Raw genomic sequence first — 24,748 nt, forward strand, 5'->3', positions numbered from 1 at the left:
TATCGCTAAGTAGTTCACCAAAGAAAAATACTTAATGCTAATTTTCAACTCTGATCTAGACAAAAATCTACAAGTGGGATGTCATCAACTACAATGAAGTAAATCAAATCTCAAAATATTTTTAAATATGCTCACTTTTTCTTTTCTTCTTTTTTTTTTTTTTGGTCTTTTTGAGATAGGGTCTTGCTGTGCAGTGCAGGCTGGCCTTGGGCTCACTTTGTAGCCTAGATTGGTCTTGAACTTGGAACAATCTTCCTGCCTCAGCTTCCTGAATGCTGGGATTACAGGAATGTGCCACCATGCACCGCATTATGCTCAATACTAACTTTATAATCTTCTCATCCTAGAAAAAGCCTTCATGATCTTAGACAAAAGAGAACCTGACTTACTCCTGTCTAATGATAACCTGCAATAAACTGGAGTGAGATTGTTCTTAATCATCTGTTGGTTTCAAATTCAAGTCTCCTCCAGAACATACAGCACTAAGGTACCCTAAGAACCTTACAACTTTAAAGCTGTATGTCACTCTTAAAATTCTAAATTAAGTTTTTTTAAATCTTAGCTTCAAATATATTAAAGTACCCAAACGATTAGCATCTATGAAGTTCTTATAGCTAGAATTCATTAATAAGAAACCTGAAGTCAGGCATGGTGGTACATGCCTGTAAACCAATCACTCAGGAGGCTGAGGCAGGAGGATTACTTGGAGTTTGGGGCCATCCTCCATTATATGAGTTCAAGGCCAGACTATTCTTCAAGACCCTGTCTGACAAAAACAAAACAAAACACACAGAAAAGATCACTCAAGTCCCAAACATACATCTTGAATGTAATATCTATATAACTTCAAAGAAACATGAATTTGTAGCACTCTACATCATTTCTATGAACACTAACGCATACACCTTGCTCACCTTGTCCTTTTCATGTGGAAGCAATGACACTGGAGGTAAACAGGAAAGAGACTCGCAACTCTCCTTCCCATCAGCATTGGCAGCTTTAGTGTTGAGCCTGTAGAGAGGTCCATCTTTAAGGAGTCTGCCGTGCCCAATGGCACGTTTGATAGCCAATCGTAACTGCTGGTGAAAGCTGGAGGCAGTACTACCTTCGAATAATGCTGATACATCCTTCTGACCTTTCAAAAAGCGTTCAATGCTTTTCAAAGTTGAACCACCAGACTCTGCCAAGCCCTCAAACGCCCTTTTGATCAGTTTATTCCAATCTACATTTTGTTTATCCAATTTTCCATGGTTTCGAGGTTTAGGAAGTGCTATTCGCCCAGGATTATCAGGATCTTTATAGGAATTGAGACCTTTGTTTGAGACTTTTAAAATTGTTCCATCTTTAACACTCAACTCCAATTGTTCCAAAACAGTTTTACGATCCAAGCCATGGGATGAAGATACTGCATTGCATATCCTTTCTTCTGAAGGACGCTGTTTCTGCTTTTTTACTTTTTTGATGGCCTCCAAAATCCACTCAGTGTACAGCGGGTTAGCGAGTTTTACCATGGTGAAGGATTCTGTATATCCATAGAGTCGTTATCCCTTATCTTGATGCTGAGTAAATTTTACACCATGGAAAACAAGATTCTCGGAGGATGGGAACCAGTTAACCATAGCATACAAGTTTTCTGGCCTGAGTCCTTCCTCCCTTTCACAAAACAGAATGCCTTCCCATTCTTACTTCAGAAATTTCTCAAAAAGTTTTCAATAGCACCATACATAGGTCTCTTCACAAAGCTGTAAGAAGTCCACAGACTTCATCCCCAGTATCAGAGCAGAAAATGCACATCTTATGCCTGAAAAAGTAATTAAAACAATGTCAGTTTTCCAGCAAAGTTCATTTTTAGAAACCAATTATAATTGAGACATCCTAGTCTTTTTTGAGGCAATGGAAAAGCAATGTGTTTACTGAATACTCCTACTAATATACTTCTACCAAAATTCCTAGACGTACATGTATGTAAGCAATCAAATAAAAGAAAAAAGATGAGTAATTGAAATATAATGAGGAAATACAATGAGATGTTCAATGAATGATTCTAAGCTATGCCTACCTAGAGGAGTGCTGGCTACCTGTACTCCACAATCTGCTCACCACTCTATGAACTGAAAGGTTTCCTTGACATGTTTCCCCAGGAAACTATTCAGCACATCTTATGCCTGAAAAAGTAATTAAAACAATGTCAGTTTTCTAGCAAAGTCCATTTTTAGAAACCAATTATAATTGAAACATCCTAGTCTTTTTGAGGCAATGCTTCAACAACTATCTATATTAGCAGAAAGAATCCTGCAATGAAAGTTATGAGTGAACCATTCATCTTTCAAAATTCCAAGTCATGGGGGCTGGGGATTTAGCTCAGCGGCATAAGCGCCTTCCTTGCAAGCAGGCAGTCGTGAGTTCGATCCCTGGTACCAATAAAAACGAAAAAGACAAAAAAAAAAAAAATTCCAAGACATTCAGAAGATAAAAATAGTCAATCATTAAAAGAAATACAAGTTTCACAGACCAAGTTCATAATTTAAGTATAGTATTACTGTACCTTAAATTTCCCAATGCAAATGAATGTAATACTGAAAACAGCCTAGTGTAAAGGTGCTTACAAAGTCTGAAAATAATCCAATTCAACTTTTAAAAAATTCAGACTAACTTTTCCTAACCCAAACTAAGAGACTAATATCCACCCACTGGAGTGAATTCCAACTTGTCTAGTTGTTTATAAACAATCTGTAGAGGACGGGAATTAAGAAAGGTCAAGAATAACTGGGGTCAAAAGCGCATTTACATCAAATCTATAAAATAGAAAAAAAAAACTGAATGGGTTGTTTGTGAATCTAGAGAGAAATCAACCTGATAAAAGATCTAAATTCGAGATTGCAGTCACAAAATGAACATTAATGAATAAAACAAACATACAAACACATGGCTTCTCTGGGTCAAAATCAATCAATATTCTTTCATACAAAAGAATTTGGCAGATACACATTTTTTAAATCACTAAACTATTGAATTATGACCTAAAATAATCTATTTGCTTCGAAAACTACGTCTAACTTTACCTAAGTGATTTTTTTAAAAGAACTTCTGCTCTTATTCAGGGAAATATTTACATTACAATATAAACAATGCTAGGAAAAATGCTATGGTTAGCAACTATTTTTAAAAGTGACATTAAAATCTAAAGGCAAGCTGACATTTGGAAAGAGTTCTGTTAATCGTAAAACGAAAGCAGAGAGTAAAACAAAACACTAGAACCTGAGCCAGTATTTATCTCAAAATCAGTTGACTAAAACTAAGCCCCCTGAGAAAGTTAAGCTTCATCTTGGTCAGGATCTCGAGAGTTGGAAAACATCATCACTCCAAGAAAGTTTACGACACATCAACGATAAATCGAAAGAAGTTAAAACCGGAGTTCAAGAAGTTGGGAACGTCCTCCTGATTAAGTTCCCAGGGAAAAGAACAGAGGAAAAAAAGCATGACAGTCACTTGTCTTTCCGCCCAAGATTTTCATCAGTAACCAGGTCTGCGGAAAGCGCAGGTCCGTGGACTTGAACCTAACTCTGAGAAAGTGCAGAAGCGGCCAGAGAGCGCGGAACTCGCTTGCGACAGTCCTTCCCGGGCCCCATTCCCCACCCCGGAACACGGCTTCGCGCTCTCTTTTTAAAGAGCTAGAAACTTTAAAAACTTGCAATGGCACAGACGTGCGGCTTACCAATGGGCTGCTTCGCCGCTTCCACCGGCTGGAAACAGAACCCGAGGAGTAAGTTAACAATGCAGTCACGTGGAGTTGCATGCTAGGTAGCCCCTGTGCCCGGCTCCTCGCCCCATCTCCGCGCCGGCCGGCTCGCGGGGGCGTCAGCGGCGCGGGACGGCGCGAGGCCTGACAGGTCCGGCAGCAGCGGTCCGGGCGCCGTCCCCTCCCCGCCGGGGTGACAGCCCAACACTCTGCCACACGTGCTGCCTCTTCCGCACCACAACACCGCCCGCCTGTCACCCCCACTCCACGGCGGCCTGGCCGAGGAGAGGCCGGAGAGCACAAGCCAGGAGCGGGCCGGGCGGCGGCGGGCGCGCCCCGAGAGAGCGGCGGGCGGGCGAGCAGCGCAAGCAGCTGAGGCCCCACAACCCCGCAGCTCCAGGCCTGGCCGCCCGCAGGCTGCCCTGGACTGCCCTGCGCGGCGGGGGCGGGGGCGCGGACGCGGGCCGCGAGCTCTGGGCTGCCGGCCGGCGGCGCGCGGGCCAAGCCGGGGGAGCCGGGCGCTGGTCGGTCGCGAGGGGGCGGCCACGGCGCCCCGGCCCGAGGCCTGGCGCAGAGCAGCGGGAGGCGGCGCAGGCCGCGGCGGGGCCTGCAGCAGCTGCCGACCCCGCCAGGCGGCAGAGCGGGCCCCGGAGCGGCTCTGCACCGGGCTTGGCGGCCAGGGGCGTCCCCTCGGCTACTTACCGGGGGAGAAGAGAGCCAGGATCCCGGGGCCCCGGGCCGGACCGCGGAGATGCCCCAAACTGACACGGCCGCCATCTTGGAGACAGTGAGCTCCGGCCGGGGGGAGGGGCGGCGAGGTGGTGGAACAGCCGCGGGGGGAGGGGACGCGCGCGCGGGAACGGCCGCCGAGGGCGGGAACAGGAACAGCTGGACAGGCGGCGGGGAGGGGGGCGGCCACAGACTGGAAGAGCGCGCCGGGAGCAGAGCAGGACCGGAGGGCGGGCGGGGCACGAGGGAAGAGCTGGTCGGGGTCACGTGGGGCGGGTACAAAAGGCCTACACCGGCGGGGGCGGGACGGCGGGCCCTGACGGCTCGGGGTCTTAGCTCTTCTCCCGTGCTGCTGAGGCGGAAGCGGGCGATGTGCGCCCCGGGACGGCAGAGGAGCCGACACTTGAGCGGCAGCGGGGCTGCGCGGCGTTCACGGCCGCGGAGGAAGCGCCCTGCCCGCGCCAGACGGACCTCCCGCGGCGTGGGCCCCGCTCAAGGTCACGCTGGCCCGGGCCGGGCTGTCGACCTGCTCCGTCCTCAGCCCCAGTCCCGCGGGCGCCGCTCCTTTGTCTGTCTTGGCCCCTGGCGACCGTGCGGCGGAGGTGTAGGCAGTACTTGCCCCGTTCACCGAAAGGCGGTAAATGACGGGCAGGAGACGGGTGGCTGAGCTCCTGCGACTGCTTTGTGTTCCCTGCCCGGATCCCTCCCCACGCCGCGTTTTGTCAACTTTGCCCTTTAAATACTTGCCTCTGCTTCCCGACCACTCGCCGCTGTAGCTTTGACGTTCACTCCCTTCTCTGAACCCCAGCTTGCACTTGTGTGATCTTTACTTTTTTTTTGTATGAATGGAGCTCAGGATACGTGCTGTCCGGTGACACCTCTTTGCGTTTCCAAGGTCTAACGTAATGTACAAGTGGTAGGGTGTTCCAAAAAAAAGTGTTTCTAGTGAAGGAACTTTTTTCTTTGCCCATTCTGAGACGGTACTGTTAAATTGCCAGCACAGGTCTCAACCCTGAAATCTTCCTCGCCCTCCCAAGAAGTTGGGTTGTAAATTTGTGTCCCCTTCTCTGGTGAAAATAAACATTCTTTTTAAATCACTAAGAATAGTTTCTGTCCCAGTTTATCCGCTGTCCTGTTAAACTTCAACCTGGGTTTTCCTGGGCCTGCAGTCCTGTCCACACTAATCCTTAGCCCAGTGGTTCAGTACCTGAGTACCTTTTGTCATGAATTTTAATTGTGCATTTTTATTTATAAATATACTTCTTGAACCTATGTACCGATAATTGAATCCAGGACCTTCACACAAAGCTACACCCCAGCCTTAATGTTTTAAGTTTAAGACAGGGTCTGCCTGTATTGCTACATTGCGAGGGCTGAGTTCAAACTTGGGATCCTCCTGCCTCAGCCTCTCAGATTTCCGGGATTACATGCATGCACCACTACATCCAGTTAATTGTACATAATTTTAAGCCACACAAGAATTTACACTTACTGTATTCTAGACAGTGAACACTTACATTTACCATTATATTTACCCTTTTTGTTGCTATTTCAATACACATTTCTGTGCTCTGTGTGGAATTGTTTCCTTCCATCTGAAATAATTCCTATTTAGAGCAAGTCTGCTAATATTTTTTCTGAGGCTTTTTCCCCCTAAGATTTTTGTCTTATTCTTCATATCTTTGCAAGTTTTTAGTTGGGCAGGTGTTTTTTTCAGCACTTTAAAAGTGCCTTTGCATGGTCTTCTGGTTCCCATCGTTCAGATTTAGACTTTTGATAGCACAGTCAGGCCTCCAGAGCCATAGTTTCCATGGGTCCTGCACCCATGGATTCAGAAGACATGGATCAAAATACTAGGAAGACAAATCTGATGATGCATGCCTGTCATCCTCAAGGAGGATGAGGCAGAAGGATCAAAGCCCAGTTTGGGAGATACATCAAAATCCTGTCTCAAAACATTTAAAAAGTGTTGTGGATACAACTCAATATGTAGGTCCTGGTTTCAGTCCTCAGGAGTGCTGATTAAATAAGTAAGTAAATCTCTTATTTTTTATGTTTTTCTTTTTTCCCTCTTTGTGCATTACTCTGTATATTTTCTATCAACGCCTAAATCTATTCATTGAGTTCTAATTTCATGGTATTTTTGTTCTTGAATTTTCAAGATAACTTTAAAAAAATACATTTGGAAAATTTTTCCATTTTCTTCTGTATTTCTTCCACTTTGCCTGTATTTCCCTAACCATATCAACCATAACAATTGTAAAGCTTTTGCTGAGCATTATGATCTCTGTGAGTCTGTTTCAGTGGCATATTCTTGCTGCTGGTTTTGGCTCTTGGCTTGCCTGGGCAGTTTTAATAGAATGCCACACATTCAGTAGATTTGGATACTATTGTTATATAGAAAAGCCTCACCCTGACCTTTGCAAAGCAATTAGAGTGAACCAGTCTGATCTTCCTAGTGAGAGATGGAGATAACTGGAGGCTGAGTTTAGGCAGGGCTTAGTTGACCTTGTTGATGCTGCTTCTGTACATGGCCTTCTAGGGTTTCAAGTGAGAGTCATGTGTGTTCTCTGAGCCCCTTCATCTGGGGGGATACTGCACTGGGTTCTTGTCAGAACCTTAACCTTGCTAGGAACTCCTGCTTCTCAGAGGCATTCTGCTTCTTACCTTCCATCTTTTGCACCTCCAGAACTGGGCGAATGACTTTAGGGAACCTGCACAGCATGGACTCAGTTATTCGCCCTTCTTTACTCACAGGGAGCTTGACCCCGCTCATCTCCAACCTTGCAGAGGCTGACAAAATTCTTGCAGTTGCCTTGGCCTCCTAGCAACCTCTTTCTGTCTTCAGAATCAAACCTCTGACTGAACCTCTGCTAGAATTCCCCCAAGGAACCAATGTACTGCTGAATGTCATCCCACTTCGATGTAATTTGCCCTTCTCTGAGCCAGTGCCTGTGTAGGTCCTGGTGGGCTCAATACCTCACTAGTGTCTTCAAACATACGTTTCCTATTTTATTTGCCTCTCCTGTTTTCACCTGGAATATTGGCTGACTGAGTTCTTTCATCATTCTTAAACCCAGAGAAAGGTTTTAAATGAAAGGTCTAGTCTTCCTTTAAAAAAAAGTCTGAACAAAGTTTGGCCTGAGATACCAAGATACAGTTTGCAACACTACCTATGTATCACAATCTCTGAGTGCTTTTTAGTAACAGTGCAGAACTACATCTCAGAATTTCCCAGAGTGAGATGAGTTTAGCTCTGTTTTTTAAATCTCTACAGGTAAGAACATCGGCTGTGACTGTGACTGAATCTCTCCTCTTAAATGGCTGGGAAACCTAACAAAATACACAGAACAGTGGTTTTCAGACTCTGAAGGAGATGGGGAAGGAAAGTGATTGACGGGTGACAGGCGAACATGTTGAGCCACACAGTGGCCCCAGCTTTCCTGCCTTGTGGTGGTGTCCAGGCCACAGGAAAGGAAGCGGAGAATCCCAAGACCGTTAACATTGCTGACCTTGGGAAACAAATACTAGGATTTGGAGAGGCCAAAGGAACTAAAATTTGCAGGGCAGAGAACCCAAAAAGGGAAGTTAGGCAAATACAGAACCCCAGATGTCTATCAAAAGCTCTTCTTGATTTTTTTAATTTTAAAGGGAATAAAGCAAATTGAAACAGTTGTAAGAGAGTATAAAATCTGAAAGAGTTAGTATACTGCATATTGTTGGCCTCTAAATAGTTGCTCCACTGTAGGCCTGCAAAGTTAATCAAACAATACAGTTCCTCCAAATCAGCTGGTTGCTCACGGAGAGGGGTGGGCACTATTCTCTTCTCACTGTGTGCTGACCAGCTCACAGGTGGGGGCTTAGCTTCCTTCCTTGTTCTCCCCATCTTTGTGATTCTTGGGATGAGGATTGATGTGCATTTTTGATGAAAACCAATCAGAAAAAAGAACCATCCAAAAATGGTGGACAGCGCCCAGGAATACAGTGTGTTGGCATAAGAGCGACCTGGCAAGTGCAAGGTCCTGAATTCAGTTCCCAGTACCAAAAAAAAAAAGGAGGGTGAAGGTCGCAGAGCAATTCCCAGAATGCCCCTGTGGCTCTAGATAGAGCCATGTGGCCTGTCTAGATAGAGCCATGTGCCCATGTGGCCTGTTTCCACCAACCAGCATTTTAAGCATTAGTTCTCAGGAGAAAATGATCTTAGTACTTCTAAGGATAAACTCTTTCTACACATATTACAGAAGGTGGGGAAGACCTGAAGAAGTAATGGCTGAAATCATCCTAAATTTAATGAAAAATACAAGCCCACAAATTCAAGCTGAGTAAACACCAAACAAAAATTATAACCAGACTGGAACTTCTTAGCTTTCGTCTCATCCATCTTCAGAATTTGACAAATGACATGAGAGACACTTCATACTAAAAATGGCTTGAAAATACTGAAAAATCTGAACAAGAGCCAGAGGGGAGAAAAAGACGTAAGTAGTACCTCGGTTCATGAATTCAGTTCTTTCCATGATTCTGGTCACAAACCCAGTCATATGAAAACTGAATCAATTTCATTAGTTTGGTTGAATGCTGGCCTTATGAGTAAATTTGATTTGGTTCTTATTCAAAGTGGTCTGTGATCAGAATCATGGGGAGAATCGAGTTTGTGGACCGAGGTACCCCTGTATTGCATACAAAGGAACAAAGATAGAAATTACATCAGACTTCTCATTAGAAACTATGCAACAAGGACAAATGTCTTACTTAATGAAAGTGAAAGATTTTTAAAAATCAGTCTAGAATTCTTTATTCAGCAAAAATATTTCATAATGAAAGTCAAGTAAGAATTTTTTCACCAGATATAGTGGTACACACCAATGATCTCAGCCCTCAGGAGGCTTAGGCAGAAAGGTCATGTGGGCTACTGGTGTGTTCAAGGCCAGCCTAAACTACATAACAAGACGCTGCCAAAAAGGGGGGGGGGGAGGACAGAAAGAAAAAAAAGCTTGCTTGCGAGAACAGAGAGTTAAAAACAGTTTTATTACTAGCAGACCTGAACTGCCAGAAATGTTGAGAAATTTCTTCAAAAAGAAGGAAGAAGGAGGGCTGGGGATTTAGCTCAGCAGCATAAGCGCCTGCTTAGCAAGTGTGTGATCATGAGTTCAATCCCTGGTAGAAAAAAAAAAAGGACGAAGAATATTGAAATTTAGATATATAAGTAGGTTTTGTTTTTGTTTTTGTTTTTATTTTTATTTTTGTACCAGGAATCAAACTTAGGGCCTTGTGTTTGCCACGCAGGCTCTGTGTTGCTAAGCTACATCTACAAGTAGTTATTAAGAGCACTGGAAATGTGAAGTATGTGAAGTAAGTTTAATCTGTAAAAATTTGTCCATAAAAAGAATGCTTAAGGTGGGCTGGGGATTTAGCTCAACAGCATAAGCACCTGCCTTGCAAGAGTGTGGTCGTGAGTTTGATCCTCGCTACCAAAAAAAAAAGAATGCTTAAGGCAAATTCATAATAATGAGGTTTAAAGTTTACATGGAAGTGGAATGTATAATGAATTGGTGGGAATAATGTCAGAAGGTGTTACACATACAAGCAGTGACATGTTGGTACTGTGGTAAGGCGAAGGTACATATTTTAACCCTTAGAACAACCACTAAAATGATAAGCAAATCAGTTAGTAGTGGAAATAAAATGGAATCACAAAAATACTCAATCCAAAAGAAAACCAGAAAAGAAAAATAAAAAAGAGCAAAGAATGGATGAAATAGAAAACTTCAGCAAGACGGTATCATCTATTCAGAGTCTGATAAATTGATAGTTGTTGATCTAACAATCCAGTTACCAGGAAGAACTTACAGTTCCAGACTGGATGTAGGACAGAGATTGTGCTGTGTGCTGGGCACATGTTTTAAGGAAAAGGATGATTCGATTAAAAGTAAAAGGATGAGGAAAGATGCAACAGGCAAACAATACCCACTGTAATCACTTCTACTGAGCAGCACACTGAGATTCTGGCCAGTGCACTAGGGCCTAGGTGTAGTTGGCTCCACAGAGGTTCCGGTATTGGAAGCTGGATTCTCAGTGTGGCAGTATTAAAAGGTAATGGATCCTTAATGGGTAGTGGAATCTGCAGGAGATGATTAAGTCATCAGCGCTGCACCCTCACAAATGGAACGATGCTGTCTCTGAGGAGTGGGTCGGATCTCATGGGACTGGCACATCCCCTAAATCCTCCTTTTAACAATGCTGCTCACCCTTTCGTACATGCTCCTACCATCACAAGGCCGTCCACCATGAGGCCTTTCCCAGAGCAGAGCAGATGCCAGTGCCAGGCCCTTGAACCTGCAGGCCTGAGAGCTAAGTGAATTTCTTTATTATGTGTACACACAACCCCCGCTATGATGTTATAGCAACACAAAATGAATGTAAGACATGGAGGAACAAGGCAAGAAAAACTGAAGACATATAAATTGGAAAGAAAGTAATTTACTCACAGATGACACAATGATACGTCTAGAAAATCCCACAAACTACTACTAGAATTAATGATTCATCTAAGTTGCAAGATATAAGATCAATATACAAAATAAAAGTTAGAAACAGTCCAGTTCAAACTGGGCAAAGGACTTGGACAGACATTTCTCAAGATGTACAAATGGCCAATAAGCACATGAGAAGATTCTCAGCCTTACTATCATTAGGGAAGTACAAGTCAAATCACCATGAGAAGCTGGATGTGTTGGCACATACCTATAATCTCAGCACTTGTAGGCTGAAGTAGGAGGATTGCTGCAAGTTTGAGGTCAGCCTGGGCCAGTGAGTTCAATGCCAGTCTGAATTCATAGCAAGACCCTGTCTTTAAAAACAAAGTCACCATGAAAAAGCCTCATGGCACATCCCAGCAGTCTGAGAGGCTGAGGCAGACAGATGGCAAGTTAGAGCCTAGCCTGTTCAACTTAGTGATTTAGAAAGACCCTGTCTCAAAAATAGTCAAATGTGCTGGTCAATGTGAAGGTGCTGAGTTCAATCCCCAGTACCATAAAAAAAGAAAACACATCATCATCTCAGACATTAGGATGGCCCCTATCAAAAAACACAAAATACCAAGTATTAATAAAACATAGTGATATTGGAGCCCTCGTGCACTCTTAGCAAAAAGGTAAAATGATGCAGTCACTATGGAAATAGGATGGAATTTCCTGAAAACATTAAAACAGAAATGCCATATCATCTAGCAATTCCACTTGTGAATATGTATACAAAAGAAGGTAAAGCAGAATCTTTTTATATTTCCATCTTCATAGCAGCATGTATACATAGCAACCAAGAGGTGTGAGCAACTCAAATATCCATCAACAGATGATGAATAAATAAAATGTGGCATACTGTGTGTGTGTGTGTGTGTGTGTATGGCATGATTAAACTATACAGCAAATGTTTACACTTTAAAACTATTATAGAAAAGATATATTGCAAATAATCCCCTTCATATAAACCCCATGCTCAAACACACTTATTCCACCATTCTGGCCATTCTGAAGCAGTTCTGCAAGTCTCCTTTTGTGTCTCCCCAGCAGGGACACCTCTATCAATAATTCCTTTGGAATTTGTGTGACTGTATGTATGAGTAAACCTGACTTATAAAGGTGTGATTAAAAAAAAAAACACAGTGAAAGCTGTGGCTGTGTGCCATCCAGTGGAAAGACAGGCTTGTAAAAACATTGCCATGTGTTCTCAACTGGACACTGCACCAATGAACCTCTGGCTCTTCCCCCAAATCAAAATGACCTTGAAAGAGAAAACTTTTGTGTTGATTCAGGACATCAAGGCTGCCACACCAATGCAACGAAAAGCACAAAAGGGTGAGTGTACACTTAAAATGATTAATACAGTAATTTTGTGTGTGATTTACCACAAAGTTTAAAGACCAAGTATATTTCTAAGTAATAATAAATTGTTGGCAGATTAAAATGCAGAAAACTACAATTTACAGTAACATCAAAATAGGAACTGCTGGGGGATAAATTGACAAAAGATGTGCATGATCAGTTCATTGAATACTGCAAAATATGACTAAGAGAAATGAAAGAAACCCTAAGAAAATGGTAAGCAATATCTTGTGTCAGGATTAGAAAACTCAGTGCTGTTAAGAGATCAGTTACTTCCAGGTTGATCTGTAGTTTCAATGGAATTGCAGTCATAACCACAGCAGCCCTAGTTTACAGAAACTGATAAGCAGATTTTAAAATTGCAATGGAAATGTAGAAAATACAGAATTGTCACACAGTTTTGAAAAAGAACGAAGTTGGAGGATTGATACCATGATTTCAATGTTTGTTTTTCATGTAGTAGTAGTAATGCCTATCATGTGATTACCCAAGATCACTGTGAGAATTTTAAGTCACTTTCATCATATCCGTTATAAACATAACACAGTCTATTGTGTTTATTGTAACTAACATTTCGCTGATTACTAGTGTGGTTATCCCTTTCTTTTCATGTTTATTGCTCACTTTTTCTTGTTGTACTCTACATCTTCAGCCATTTTTAATGTATTTTTTTATTTCAAGATAAAATCTCATTAAATTGCCAAACTGTCTGGCAACCCTCCTGCCTCAGCTTCTGGAGTGCTAGGATTACAGATATGCTCCCCTATCCAGCTCAGGCCAACTTTGTGCTCCCATAGCACAGATTGTCTGAAATTTGAGGTCCTCCTACTTTAGGCTCACAAGTGCTGGACCTTTTTTCTTTTGCTTCTAGTATCACAGGGAAGACTTTCAAATTGAGGACAATGTTTGCTGCAGGTATGATGAGGAACTTTCCTTCTGTTTCCACATTGCTAAGAGTTTTTAATATAACTAAATACTAACATTTACCAAAAGTTTTTCCTGTAACTCATGACATGCTCAGTGGTTTTCTCTCTTAATATCCCAAGTTTGTGAATGTTAATGATTCTTTCCTAATGTGAAATCAAACTTCTGTGCTTGGGATTACAATCCAGCAAGGACACCTCTATCAATAATTCCTTTGGAATTTGTGTGACTATATGTATGAGTAAACCTGACTTAGAAATGTCTTATCTGGAACTATTCTTGCTTGTTTTGATATCAAACTTATTCTGGACTCGTAGAACATGCAATAAAAATTCTCTCTTTTTCTATGCTCCGGGTTTTTTTTTTTCTTTTTGTTTTATTTTGGTACCAGTGATCAAACTCATGACCTTGCAAATGCCAGGCAGGCACTTATGCCACTGAGCTAAATCCCTGGCCCTGGGTTTTTAAAAATGGAATTATTATTTAAATATTTGAGAAAATCCACCAATGCAACCATTTACACCTCATGTGTTTCTTTGTGGGAAAATGTTTGTATACTGATTCGGTCTCTTAAGGTTTTACATACTTAGTGAGTTTTGAGAAATATCTTTCTAAGAATTTATTTTCGTTCTCAGAAACTTGTTTATAATATCTTTTATGACCCTGTGGTTTCCATAGCATCTGTAATTATGTTTTTTGTGGTATCAGGAATTGAATTTGCAACCTTGCACTTGCCAGGCAGGTGCTTAAGCCACTGAGCTAAGCCCCAGTCCCTGTAATTATGTTTTGACTACTGTTTTCAATCTCGGGATTTTTTTTTCTTCCTTTCTCACCTTTATTTACTTGAGTATTATTGACAAAAGTTTTCAGTATTGTGCATCCTTTCAAAAAACAACTTCAGGCCATGTTAATGTTGTTTATTGTATGTCTCCCCCCCCCCCCGCAAACCCTTAATTTTTATCTTTCACTGTAATATTTCTTTTCTTCTCTTTTTGCTAGAGTTGTTCTTTTTTCTAATCTCTTGATTAGAACTTGGCATTTATTTTTACCTTCTGTGATAATTTAATATATCATTCTAAGATTTGAGATGTGATTTTTTTTATCATTTTCAAATCTGAATATTTTTCTGTTTGTACTCATATGTGTTCATTTTTTGGTTCTCTTTTTATTATTCATTCTAAAAGTACTTGGGCTGTGGCTAAGGATCATGCATGACATTAAGTTTTTGCAAACTTTTTGAGAATTACTTTATGGCCCAGTACATGTAGTAAGTTTCATAAATATTTCACTGTGCTTGAAAAAAAGTGATGCTCAAAAACAATATCCTGTATATGACTACTGAAGCAAGTGTCTTAATTGTGATAATCAACTCTCCTGTTTCCTTCTGATATTTTTCCCCTGCTTGATTTATTCATTATCAAGAATAATAATTAAAATCATGTTATGATGATGAATTTGTCTATTTCCTCTTGAAATTCTTCCCAATATTTAAAAAAATGTTATATTTTACATAGCTATGGTAACTAGGTACATATGCATTTACAATTATGACATTCTAGGAAATTGAACATTTTGAACATCATTTTTAGCTTTAGAGTACTTTTGGCCTTAAAGCTTATTTTTTTCTGGAACTAACTTTGTTAGTATTTGCAGTCTATTTTTCCATTATTTTGCTTTCTACTTTCTATATCCTTCAGTGTCAGACATTCCTTTTGTAAACCACTTTATACCTTGAGTTTTTCAAATTGCCATTTAATATTTATGTTTAGTTGAAGCATCTAGTTCATTTATTTTTTACTCCATTTTATTTTGTGATTGTTTAAAATCTTTGCTGATTTGGATGATAAATATCCTCCTTTTAGTGGTGACCCCAAGAAGTTTTAATGTATATTCATACTTATCAACGTCTAAAGCTAATATCTTTACTATCATCTTGGATGGTACAAGAGCCCTAGAACACACCAGCTGTGATGTCTCTTATTGACATAACTGGGTTTTTGTCAAGAATATTATCTCTCTCTTTAAATTCTTGAAACATTGTTGTTTATATAATCAATATTGTTACTTGTTCAAATACTTGTAATTTCTTTACTTACAATTCTTCCTTTTCTTTCTTTCTGTCTCTCTCATGAGCTGTACCCCAGCCCTTATAATTCCTTCTTGGATCTCACTTCTTCCATATCGGATCACTTTTATTCTGTCTGAAATATATCCTTTAAAAGTTCCGTTAGTTGCTGGGCATAGTTGCACACATCTGTAATCCCAGCACTTAGGAAGGCTAAAGTAAGGAGATGATAGGTTGGAGTCCTACCTGGGCAATTTAGCAAGACCTTCTCTCAAAATAATAATATAACAATAGCAATAATAATACAGTGCCAGGGATGTAGCTCAAGTGATTCACTTCAAGGTTTGATCCCCAGTACACCAAATAAATAAATAGGAAAAAAGAAAAGAAAAAAATACTTTTGAAAGAAAAGGTATTATTCTTCCCCATTTCCATTTTTAAAACATTTTGCCTTTTGAAATCATTCTTTTTTAAGTTTTATTTTGAAGAAGGGCTCAGATGTATCTCAGTGGTAGAACACTTGCATAGTATGTGCAAGGAACTAGGTTCAGTTCCTAGCACTGCACCCAATCACTCCATAAGATTTATTTTTAAATAATTTTGAACCAGGCATGGTGGCACAGACCTGTAATCCTATCACTCAAGAGACTGAGGCAAAGGATCATTACAAGTTGGAGGTTAGCCTGGCTACAAGGTGAGTTCAAATTCAGCCAGAACTGCGTAGCAAGATTGTAGCTCAATCAAAAGAATAATTTTGGTTTTAAAGAATTGTTCTAGTTTTATTTTTCAATCAGCTTTTGGGAGGAATGCGAGGGATATAACATGCTTTCCCATTGCGTCCCATCAGGGAATGCATGTTGACGTGATCTATTTGTGGTGTTGTTAACCCTGATGATGTAGTCCAGGGTGTCTCACCAACCTAGTTGTTCTCTTCTGTATTGTTGTTAGAGGCCAGTCACCAAACCCTCCCAGTACTCAAGAGGAAGGGGAAGTCCCGCTTCCTGGACGAGGAGCGGCTTAGAATGTGTGGGCCTCTGTGGAAAACACCAGCCACACATGGAATTACCCTGTGTGAAGGGAGCAGTGCCAAGGGCTGCACGGGGAGGAGGCGATCGCTTCCCTCCAAGTGCTGTCCCTGTCACCGTCCTCAGTGACCCTCCCAGCCTCAGCCACCAGCCTTCCTCAGCTGCAGTGCTTGTCACAGCAGGTTCCATCCAGACTATGAAGTCGTTTTCTACTATCTCTGAGCCTGTACACAGTTGTATTACTGTGCTCGCCCGGCTGCACTAGGCCATGCCACCATCCCAGCTAGCGGCAGCTGTCTAATGCCAGGTGACTCGGTACACAGAAAGATCAAGCAAGCCCATCACCTTTCTTCTTGTACATGCACTAATTTTCTAGAAGCACTGTTGTATGAGACTACAGTGGCACACAGGGCTCCGTAAGCCCGCTCGTGGCAATACTACAAATACAGCAGAGGAAGGAAACATGCGGATTCGGAGCTGTGAAGGATGGGCTGCTGCCCCTCCACCCAGAGGCCCAGGCCGAGAGATGGCGGTGGAGGGAAGTAAAAGCTTTCGGACGTGTTCCACGCTGGCGCCCCCACCGGGAAGACGGTCACTGTGTACTAGCAAGGCGAACTAATGCAAACTTATTTTTACAGGTTCAGAGGTATGCAGTCAACCTAGGAGCCCTGGGCGGCTTATTCCTCTAGGACAAGCGCCATGTGGAGAACGAAGGGTTGGGTGCTGCTGCCTGCGGAGTTGAGCACGCAGCACTTGTGACCAGGACCTTTTCAGTGACATTTTGCAGCCCTCTGCCTCGCCACCTCTCCCGCTCTGTTGGTGAGTCACTGAGCAAGCCCTCAAGTGACTGGAAGAGGCCTGGCCCCTCAGGGCAGATCACCTTGCTGTTCCAGTTCTCTGCAGTGCAGGGCTGCTGCTGAACATTACCTGGGCACCTGGGCAGGTGGCTGCGTGCTCTCGGCCATTCGGAGAGGTCTGTCCTTGGTCCTCTTCTTTAAACCTCAGTTCTCTTCCCTACCTTCCTGGCCAGTGGTCTTCCAATCATGGCCAGCCCAAGTCACTGGGCATCCAGGGAAGCCTCTAGCCTTTGCCTGTGAACTGATGCGGGTTCCTAATTCAGGCTGATTTATTCTTTGGATGGAGTGGAGCAGGAGATGTGCTGCTTAATGATCTACCTGCTTGGTGGTGGTGGTTTCTCCCCTTCACTGTCCTTCAGCTGCACCACCACGATCTGGAAACCAGGTTCAGAACAGCTCTTCCTCAGCTGGTGAGATTCCCAGATGTCTCCTTCGGGGTACGTGTCCACATTTGAGTAGCAGCTGGAGTTTACCGTGTGTAGACACACTGCAAGTATGATCCATCTGCTTTTGAGAGTGATTGCCTTTCAGGACCTGTTCAGGCGTGGCCCTCCTGTGATGAGGAGCTCGCCCTGCTGATGCAGCAGTGTAGTTTGTGTGGGCAGGAACTCATGGCAGCTACCTAGCTCAGCTGGTGTGCCATGCACAGCAGGCAGCTCGTGTTACACAGCATCTCATTGTCCAGTAGCCCAGTATTCAGTCTTTACCGAGCCAAGAGCTGTTAAAAGAAATCCACACCTGCCTGAAGAACTTAGGGCATTTCCTGTGAGCTCAAGTGTCCCATGTTACTGGATGTCCATGTTACTGAGGCTTCTAGATATACCCCAGATGATCTGATCAAGAAAGATTGGGGAGCCAGGAGTGGGAGTACACATGAGTAACCCCAGCCCTCTGGGAGGCTGAGACAGGAGGATCACAAGTTGTAACACAGTTTGGGCAACTTAGCCACTTGATGAGACCCTGTTTCAAAAGTAAAAACAGGCCTGGGATGTAGCTCAGAGAGTGAAGGCCTTGCATCTAATTCTTATTACTAAAAAAAGTTTTTTGGTAGGGAAAAGGCCAGTGATTCCGCTTAACCTCTTTTAAAAGAAAGTTTTTGTAAAACAAGGGAAACATGCAGATATATTACACAGCAAAATAAATATGTGCAATTCATAGAGTAATAAAATAATATCCATGTACCCTACCTCCAGTCCAACACACACACACACACACACACACACACACACACACACCAAAAATAGACCAGTACAGGCAACGTTTGTATTTTCCCTCCAGGTTCATTTCTCTGCACTTCACTGGCTTCACTTCCAGGTGACCACTGTCCTGCTTGCCGATGCAGTTTCCTGGGGTGACTGACTGCTACAGGCTGTGGTGGCCAGGTCTGCACACAGAGCCGGGGTGGGTCTCAGCATAGAAGCCCTGCAAGCAAGAGAAATGCTCTGTGCTTTGTGTCTCTGGGCCATGGAGGGATTCACAAGGACGCAGTTAGACAGGGACCGGAGGGAGGGACAGGAGGGACACACGCGGGAGGTGGTTGTAGCTCGTGCCTTGTTTCTTTTGCAACTAAGTAATATTCCATTATGTGGATATGCTACATTATATTTATTTACTTATCAATTGACGGACATTCAGGTTGTTTTCACTTTCAAGCGATTATGTATACGGCTACTAACATTCACCTGCAACTTTTATGAAGACAGTTATTTTCATTTCTCTTGGATATATTATTTGGGTGTATTATTTGGTTACTTAACTAACTCTACTTTTAAATTTTTGAGGAGCTGCCAAACTGTTTTCAAGTTGGAAACTGTAGGTCTTCTGGACTTGGTCTTTTTCAAAATTATTTTGGTTCTGCTGGGTGATTTCTGTGTTAACTTTAGGGTTAGCTGGTCAATTTCTGCAAAGAAGATGCTGGAATTTTAATAACAATTGCACGGAATCTGGAGGTACTGCCACTTTTTTGTTGTTTTGTTGTTGGTTTTGTTTTCTGTACTGGGGTTAAAACCACGGCCTTGGCACTGATTTACGTCCTCTGCCCTTTTTTATTTTTAATTTTGAGTAAAGGTCTTTGTAACTTGTGATCCTTCTACCTCAGCCTCCCAGACTGAAGGGATTATAGGTGTACCCACTGCTCCTGGCAGTGTTATCATCTCATCAGTATTAAATCTGATGAGAATAGGAGCCTTTTTGAGATCTTACCACATTTCTTTCACCAATATTTTATAGTTTTCAGTGTAGAAGTCTTGCACCTTTTTTTGTTAAATTTATACCCCAGTATTTTATTCTTCCTGATAACAATGTAATGAAATTTCTTGATTTTGATTTTGGAAAGTTTGCTGCTAAGTTATTAAGATATGATTGATTTTTGTATATTGCTTGTATCTTGAAAACTTGTTCAACTTGTTTATTAACTGTAGGTGTTCTTAGTGGACTGTTTAGGATTTTCTGTATATAAAAGATCATGTCATTTGTTAACAGAGATTGTTTTACTTCTTCTTTTCCAAACAGGTTACCTTTTATTTCTTTGTCTTGCTTAAGACTCTGGCTACCACTTTATGTACAGTGTAGGAGAAAAGTAGTGAGAACAGACATCCTTGTCTATTTTTCCATCACAATAGGAAAACATTCAGTATTTCTCCATGAAGTATGACAGCTGCAGGTTTTTACAGTCACTTATTAGTTTGAAGAAGTTCCTTTCTATTCTTATTTTTTTGAACATTTTTATCATGAAAAAGTGTCAGATTTTGTCAGATGCTTTATGTGCATTTATTGGAATGAGTTTGCCCTTGATTCTATTAATTTGGAATATTACATTGATTGGTTTTCAGATCTTAAACCAGCCTGCAATTCCAAGGATAAGTTCCACTTGTCATGGTATAGGATCCTTTTCATATGTGGCTACATTCAGTTTGCTGGTATTTTGTTGGGAATTTTCACATCATATGCATGAAGGGTATTATTCTGTAGTTTGTGTTATTTTATTTATTTGTTTCCTATAATGTTTTTGCTGTTGGAATCAGGGAAGTATTGCTCTGGCTGAGTATCTGGGAAGTGTTTCCTCTTCTGCTTGAGCAGCACAGTCCTCTGGGCCTGAGCTTCTCTTGTGGGACAGAAGCTTTTAAATCCCCAGTTCAGCCTCCCCACTCACTAGTTAAAGGCTTGTTCAGACTTTCTGTTTGGTTTTTCCTTGCCCCTCACTTGTCTCCCCTGAGGTGCACGATATGTTGGCACAGTTGTTCATAGTTTTCTCTTCTGGTCTCTACCTTGGAGGATGTCCCCCTTTGCAGTCCTGGTTTTATTGGTTTGAGGCTTTTCTTATTTTCATTCCCCAGTCTTGCTATCAGTGGGCCTGATCTTTAAGAAGCAACTCTTGGTTTAGTTGATTTTCCTTATTCTGTATTTCACTTATTCTCGCTCCGGTTTTTATTTCCCTCCTTCTACTTGCTTTAAGTTTGTTCTTCTTTACCTGTTTTCATTTGTTTGTTTCCATTTTTATGGTGTGTTTTGTTTTGTTTTTGGAGACAGGGTCCTGCTATGTACTTCAGGCTGGCTGTGAGCTCTCTATGTAGCCTAGGCTGGTTTTGAACTCTCAGTAATCCTCCTGCCTCAGCTTCTCAGTGTTGGAACTACAGGCATGTGCCACACACCTGACGTATGTTTTATTTAGAGATGGGGTCTCTCTGAGTTGCACTTAGTTGCCCACACTGGCCTTGAACCTGAGAACCTCCTGTCTCAACCTCTGGAGTGCCGGAATTACAGGCATGTGCCACCAGCCCATTGGTCCTGTTGCTTTTGTTTTTTCAATGCTGAGCATTAAACCCAAAGTCTCTTGTGTCTCACCACTAACCTGTACCCCAACTCCTTCCATTACTAGTTTTGTAAGGTAGAAAGTGAAGCGAGTGGTTTGACATTTTTCTTCTCTTTTATTAATACAGATATTTAGTTGGTGGTGTTAACTTTGATCACCTAGTCAATCTATTGTTTGGCTTCATGACCACAAAATTGCTGGTTTTCTCTTTGCAGCTAATAATCACTCTTTGGAGAGACACTTCTTACAATCTGTTGTTCTTTGGTGAAATAAACAATTGTACATTTCCTAAAAGCCACAAATGACTAAATCCAGACTAATGACATTGGAAATCTATTTAATCAAATTAACAAAAGACTTCCCAAATCCTGGGGACGATATAAAAGGCATCTCATCTCAGAAGTACTTTTTTTCCTAAAACAAATTGCGTGGTTCTTAATTAGGCGTCTATTGCACTCTGATGAACAAACAGCATGAGCTTTCTGTGTTGTTTTATTGTGTTACGCAGACCAACCTCAGACTCCTGGGTTTACACAGTCCTCCCTCATCCTCCCAGTTGTGTGACTATTTAAAGACCTGACCAAGTTTACCTTACCAAATGCTCCTTACTCGCTGTAAAAAGGACAGGAAATTTTTTGCAGAAGATTAAAACTTTCGCTCTTGAGGTTCAAGGTTTTATTTTAAATTTTGGTTGTATTTATTTCTTATTAAGACATGTTTGCAGCACATAAAGTTTGCATTCCTGACGTGGAGCTGGTGCATATACACAGCACATCTCAATTCCCCCTTTCATCCTCTTTCCCTCTCTTCCCTCCATCTCTGGATCTGGATCCTCTTCCCATCTGAGACACAGCCATCTCCCTCTTCCTGTTTCTTTTTTTTCCTCTTTATTTATCATTTGTGTTTCTCATGTAAGAGAAACCATTTATTCTTGTGTCTGATTTATTTTATTTAATGTTATGGTCTCAAGATTCATTCATTTTCCTACAAATGATGTGAGGCTATCTTTCTTCATGGCAGAGTAGTATTTCATCATGTGTAAATACCACATTTTCTTTCTCCATTCATCTGCTGATGGACATATAAGCTGCTTCCAAGGTCTAGCTATTATGAATTGTGCTGCTATAAACGTGGGTATGCATGTGGCACTCTAATATGGTGTCTTTAACTCTTTCAGGAAGATTCTCAGAAGAATAATAGCTGGGTCAAATGGAATTTCTAGTTTTAGTTTTTTGAGGAATCTCCATGCCAATTTCCATCATGGTTGCACTATTTTATGTTCTCACACCAGTATAGAAGGCTTCACAACTCACCAGCATTTGCTATTAATTTTGTGATGATGGTGACTCTGTTTAAGGGAATCTCAGTATTGTTTGAATTTGCATCTCTCTTATGACCATCAGTGTTGAGCATGTCTTCATGTATTTGTTGCCCTTGTAATTCTTTCTTCTGTGATGTTTCTATTCATTTCATTTGCCCCTTTTTTATTAGGTCTGTTATTTTGGGCTAATTTTTTTTTTTACCGGTACCAGGGATTGAACTCACAACCACGCGCTTGCAAGGCAGGCACTTATGCCACTGAGCTAAATCCCCAGCCCCTTTTTTGTTTGTTTGTTTGTTTGTTTGTTTGTTTGTTTGTTTTTTGGAGTCTAATTTTTTTGAGTTTTTAAAAAATATATTCTAGATACTAGTCTTCTATATGACGAATAGCTAGCAAAAATAGTTTCCCATTTGGTAAGTTGTCTTTTCACTCTGTTGGTTGTCTCCTTTGCGGTGCAGAAGCTTTTTAATTTGATATAATTCCATCTGTTGATTCTCGGTGCTATTTCCTGAGCAACCAGGATTCTGTTCAGAAAGTTCTTCCTTATGCCTGTGACTTCAGGAGTTTTACATACATTGTCTTCCAGCAGGTTAAGTGTTTATGTTTTGTTTTGATTTTTGGGTTTTTTTGAAGTAGGTTCTCGTTGTGTTGTCTAGGTTGGCCTTGAACTCACTAGGCAGCCCAGGCTGGCTGCAAACTTGCAGCAGTCGTCTTGCCTCAGCCTCCTGACTTCAGGAATTACAGAAATGTGCCACAATGCCAAGCTAGTGTTTCTTTTTTAAATTAGTTATTTGATCCATCTTGATATTAGTTTAATACACAGTGAGAGATAAGGGTCTACAGTCAACCTTCTGCTCATGGATAGGCAGTTTTCCCAGCACTATTTGTTGAAAAGGCTATTGTATCTTTCCTCTAGTATATGTTTTTGTCCCCTTTGTCAAAGATCAGATAGTTTAATGCACCGGAGTTGTTTCAGGATCCTCTTTCTGTTCTGTTCCATTTATCTACATGTCTGTTTTTGTACCAGTACCCTGTTGGATCCTTTCTTTTTAATCCCTGTAGCTTTATCATATAATTTCAAGTCTAGAATTTTGATGCCTCCCACTTTTCTCTTTTTACCTAGGACTGCTTTTGCTATATGCTGGGTCTCTTCTGGTTCCATATCAATTTTATGACAGTTTTCTCCAGTTATGTGAAGAATGCTGTTGGTATTTTGATTGGGGTGCATTAATCTTATATCAATTTTGGAAGTATGGCCATTTGATTACATGGGAAGTTCAAGATTATAAGGATATTTCACTAGCATGGGTCAGGCCTGTCCAAAGTCCTCTATCAAGAAAAGATGACAGGTGTCCCCAGCCAGTCACTATGAGAAGAATGAAGTCTGAGCCCAAACCCAGGTTGGATCGTCAGCTGACAACATGACTAGGAGCACTGTCACACACTAGAGGTAGACATGGCCTTGGCCAAAGCCTCCAGGCTGAGTAATGCCTGTCAGGCATTCAGGCTAAGTAAGAGCTGGGACATAGAGCTGAGAACTCCAGATGGACAGTGGGGTCTGCATGATGGACCCACGGATTGCTAGGACTGTTTAGTGGCCCCAGACAGTAAAGGGATGTGGCCTTCTATGTGTTCTGAGCTGGTGCAACTGGTCATTTCCAGGCCCTCTGTTTTCTTATTTTAATTGTGGCTACTTTCATTGATCATCTTTTTTCTTTTCTTTTCTTTCCTTTTCTTTCTTTCTTTTTTGGTGCTGGGGTGGAGCCCAGGGTGTCCCACATGCTCTACCAGCCCCTCACTGCTAAACATTTATGTCATGGAGCACACCCAGGAAAAAGTTAATTTCTTAGGTTAAAATAGAAAGAATTCTGCTTACTTTATTTTACAGATGTTAATAATCTGGTAGCATCTGCCTGGTTCCCATCTCCATATTTAACAAAACCTGAAGCAACATTTTTCTTGTAAAGTCAAAGCATCATTTGAGTGAATATTAACACAGGTTTCTAGCAATAAAGTAAACTAAAATGTCTGCAAAAGATTTCAAAGCCAACCAAGATATTAACATTGCTCATTTTAAATAAATAAATAGATGCATCTGCAGAAATCAAGCAGGGTTCCTTGGATGCCATAAACAAACCAGCCAGGGAACAGTCATCATCAAAGCTCACCAAGTCCTTTGCCCCAGGCGCTGGTGCCAAGGCCCTGATCTGTGCAGTGGTGCATGCCTGTAATCCCAGCACTCAGGAGGCTGAGGCAGAAGGATCACTGCAAGTTCAAGGCCATCCTGGGCTACAAAATAAGTTCAAGGCTGGCCCACAATGCATAGTGAAACCTTGTGTCAAAAAGACATAGAAAATAAAATAAAATAAAATAAATAGATGGATTGCAAGTTGT

The 24,748-nt window shown here is 41.7% G+C and overlaps 1 protein-coding gene and 1 pseudogene across 3 annotated transcripts in view; one reads left to right on the forward strand and one right to left on the reverse strand.

The window, feature by feature from the left end:
• Kat6a (lysine acetyltransferase 6A) overlaps window positions 1-4,576 on the reverse strand; it is a 135,660-nt gene extending 131,084 nt beyond the window's left edge. For 2 of the 3 annotated variants that reach the window (XM_063239909.1, XM_063239906.1), the window contains exons 1-2: window positions 4,442-4,567; window positions 915-1,801 (exon numbers count right to left, since the gene is read on the reverse strand). In XM_063239909.1, the coding sequence (XP_063095979.1) occupies window positions 915-1,511 (597 nt within the window). In that variant the 5' untranslated portion in view covers window positions 1,512-1,801; window positions 4,442-4,567. Of the gene's footprint in view, window positions 1-914; window positions 1,802-2,059; window positions 2,166-4,441 lie in introns of all 3 variants that reach the window. The other variant, XM_063239907.1, reaches the window with a different exon arrangement.
• A 12,433-nt stretch (window positions 4,577-17,009) lies between these two features.
• LOC134473963 (tubulin beta chain-like) overlaps window positions 17,010-24,748 on the forward strand; it is a 57,791-nt pseudogene continuing 50,052 nt past the window's right edge.

This window comes from Cavia porcellus, unplaced genomic scaffold, assembly GCF_034190915.1.
Source record: "Cavia porcellus strain 051 isolate PalLab524CR breed Dunkin Hartley unplaced genomic scaffold, mCavPor4.1 scaffold_29, whole genome shotgun sequence".
NCBI lineage: Eukaryota > Metazoa > Chordata > Mammalia > Rodentia > Caviidae > Cavia > Cavia porcellus.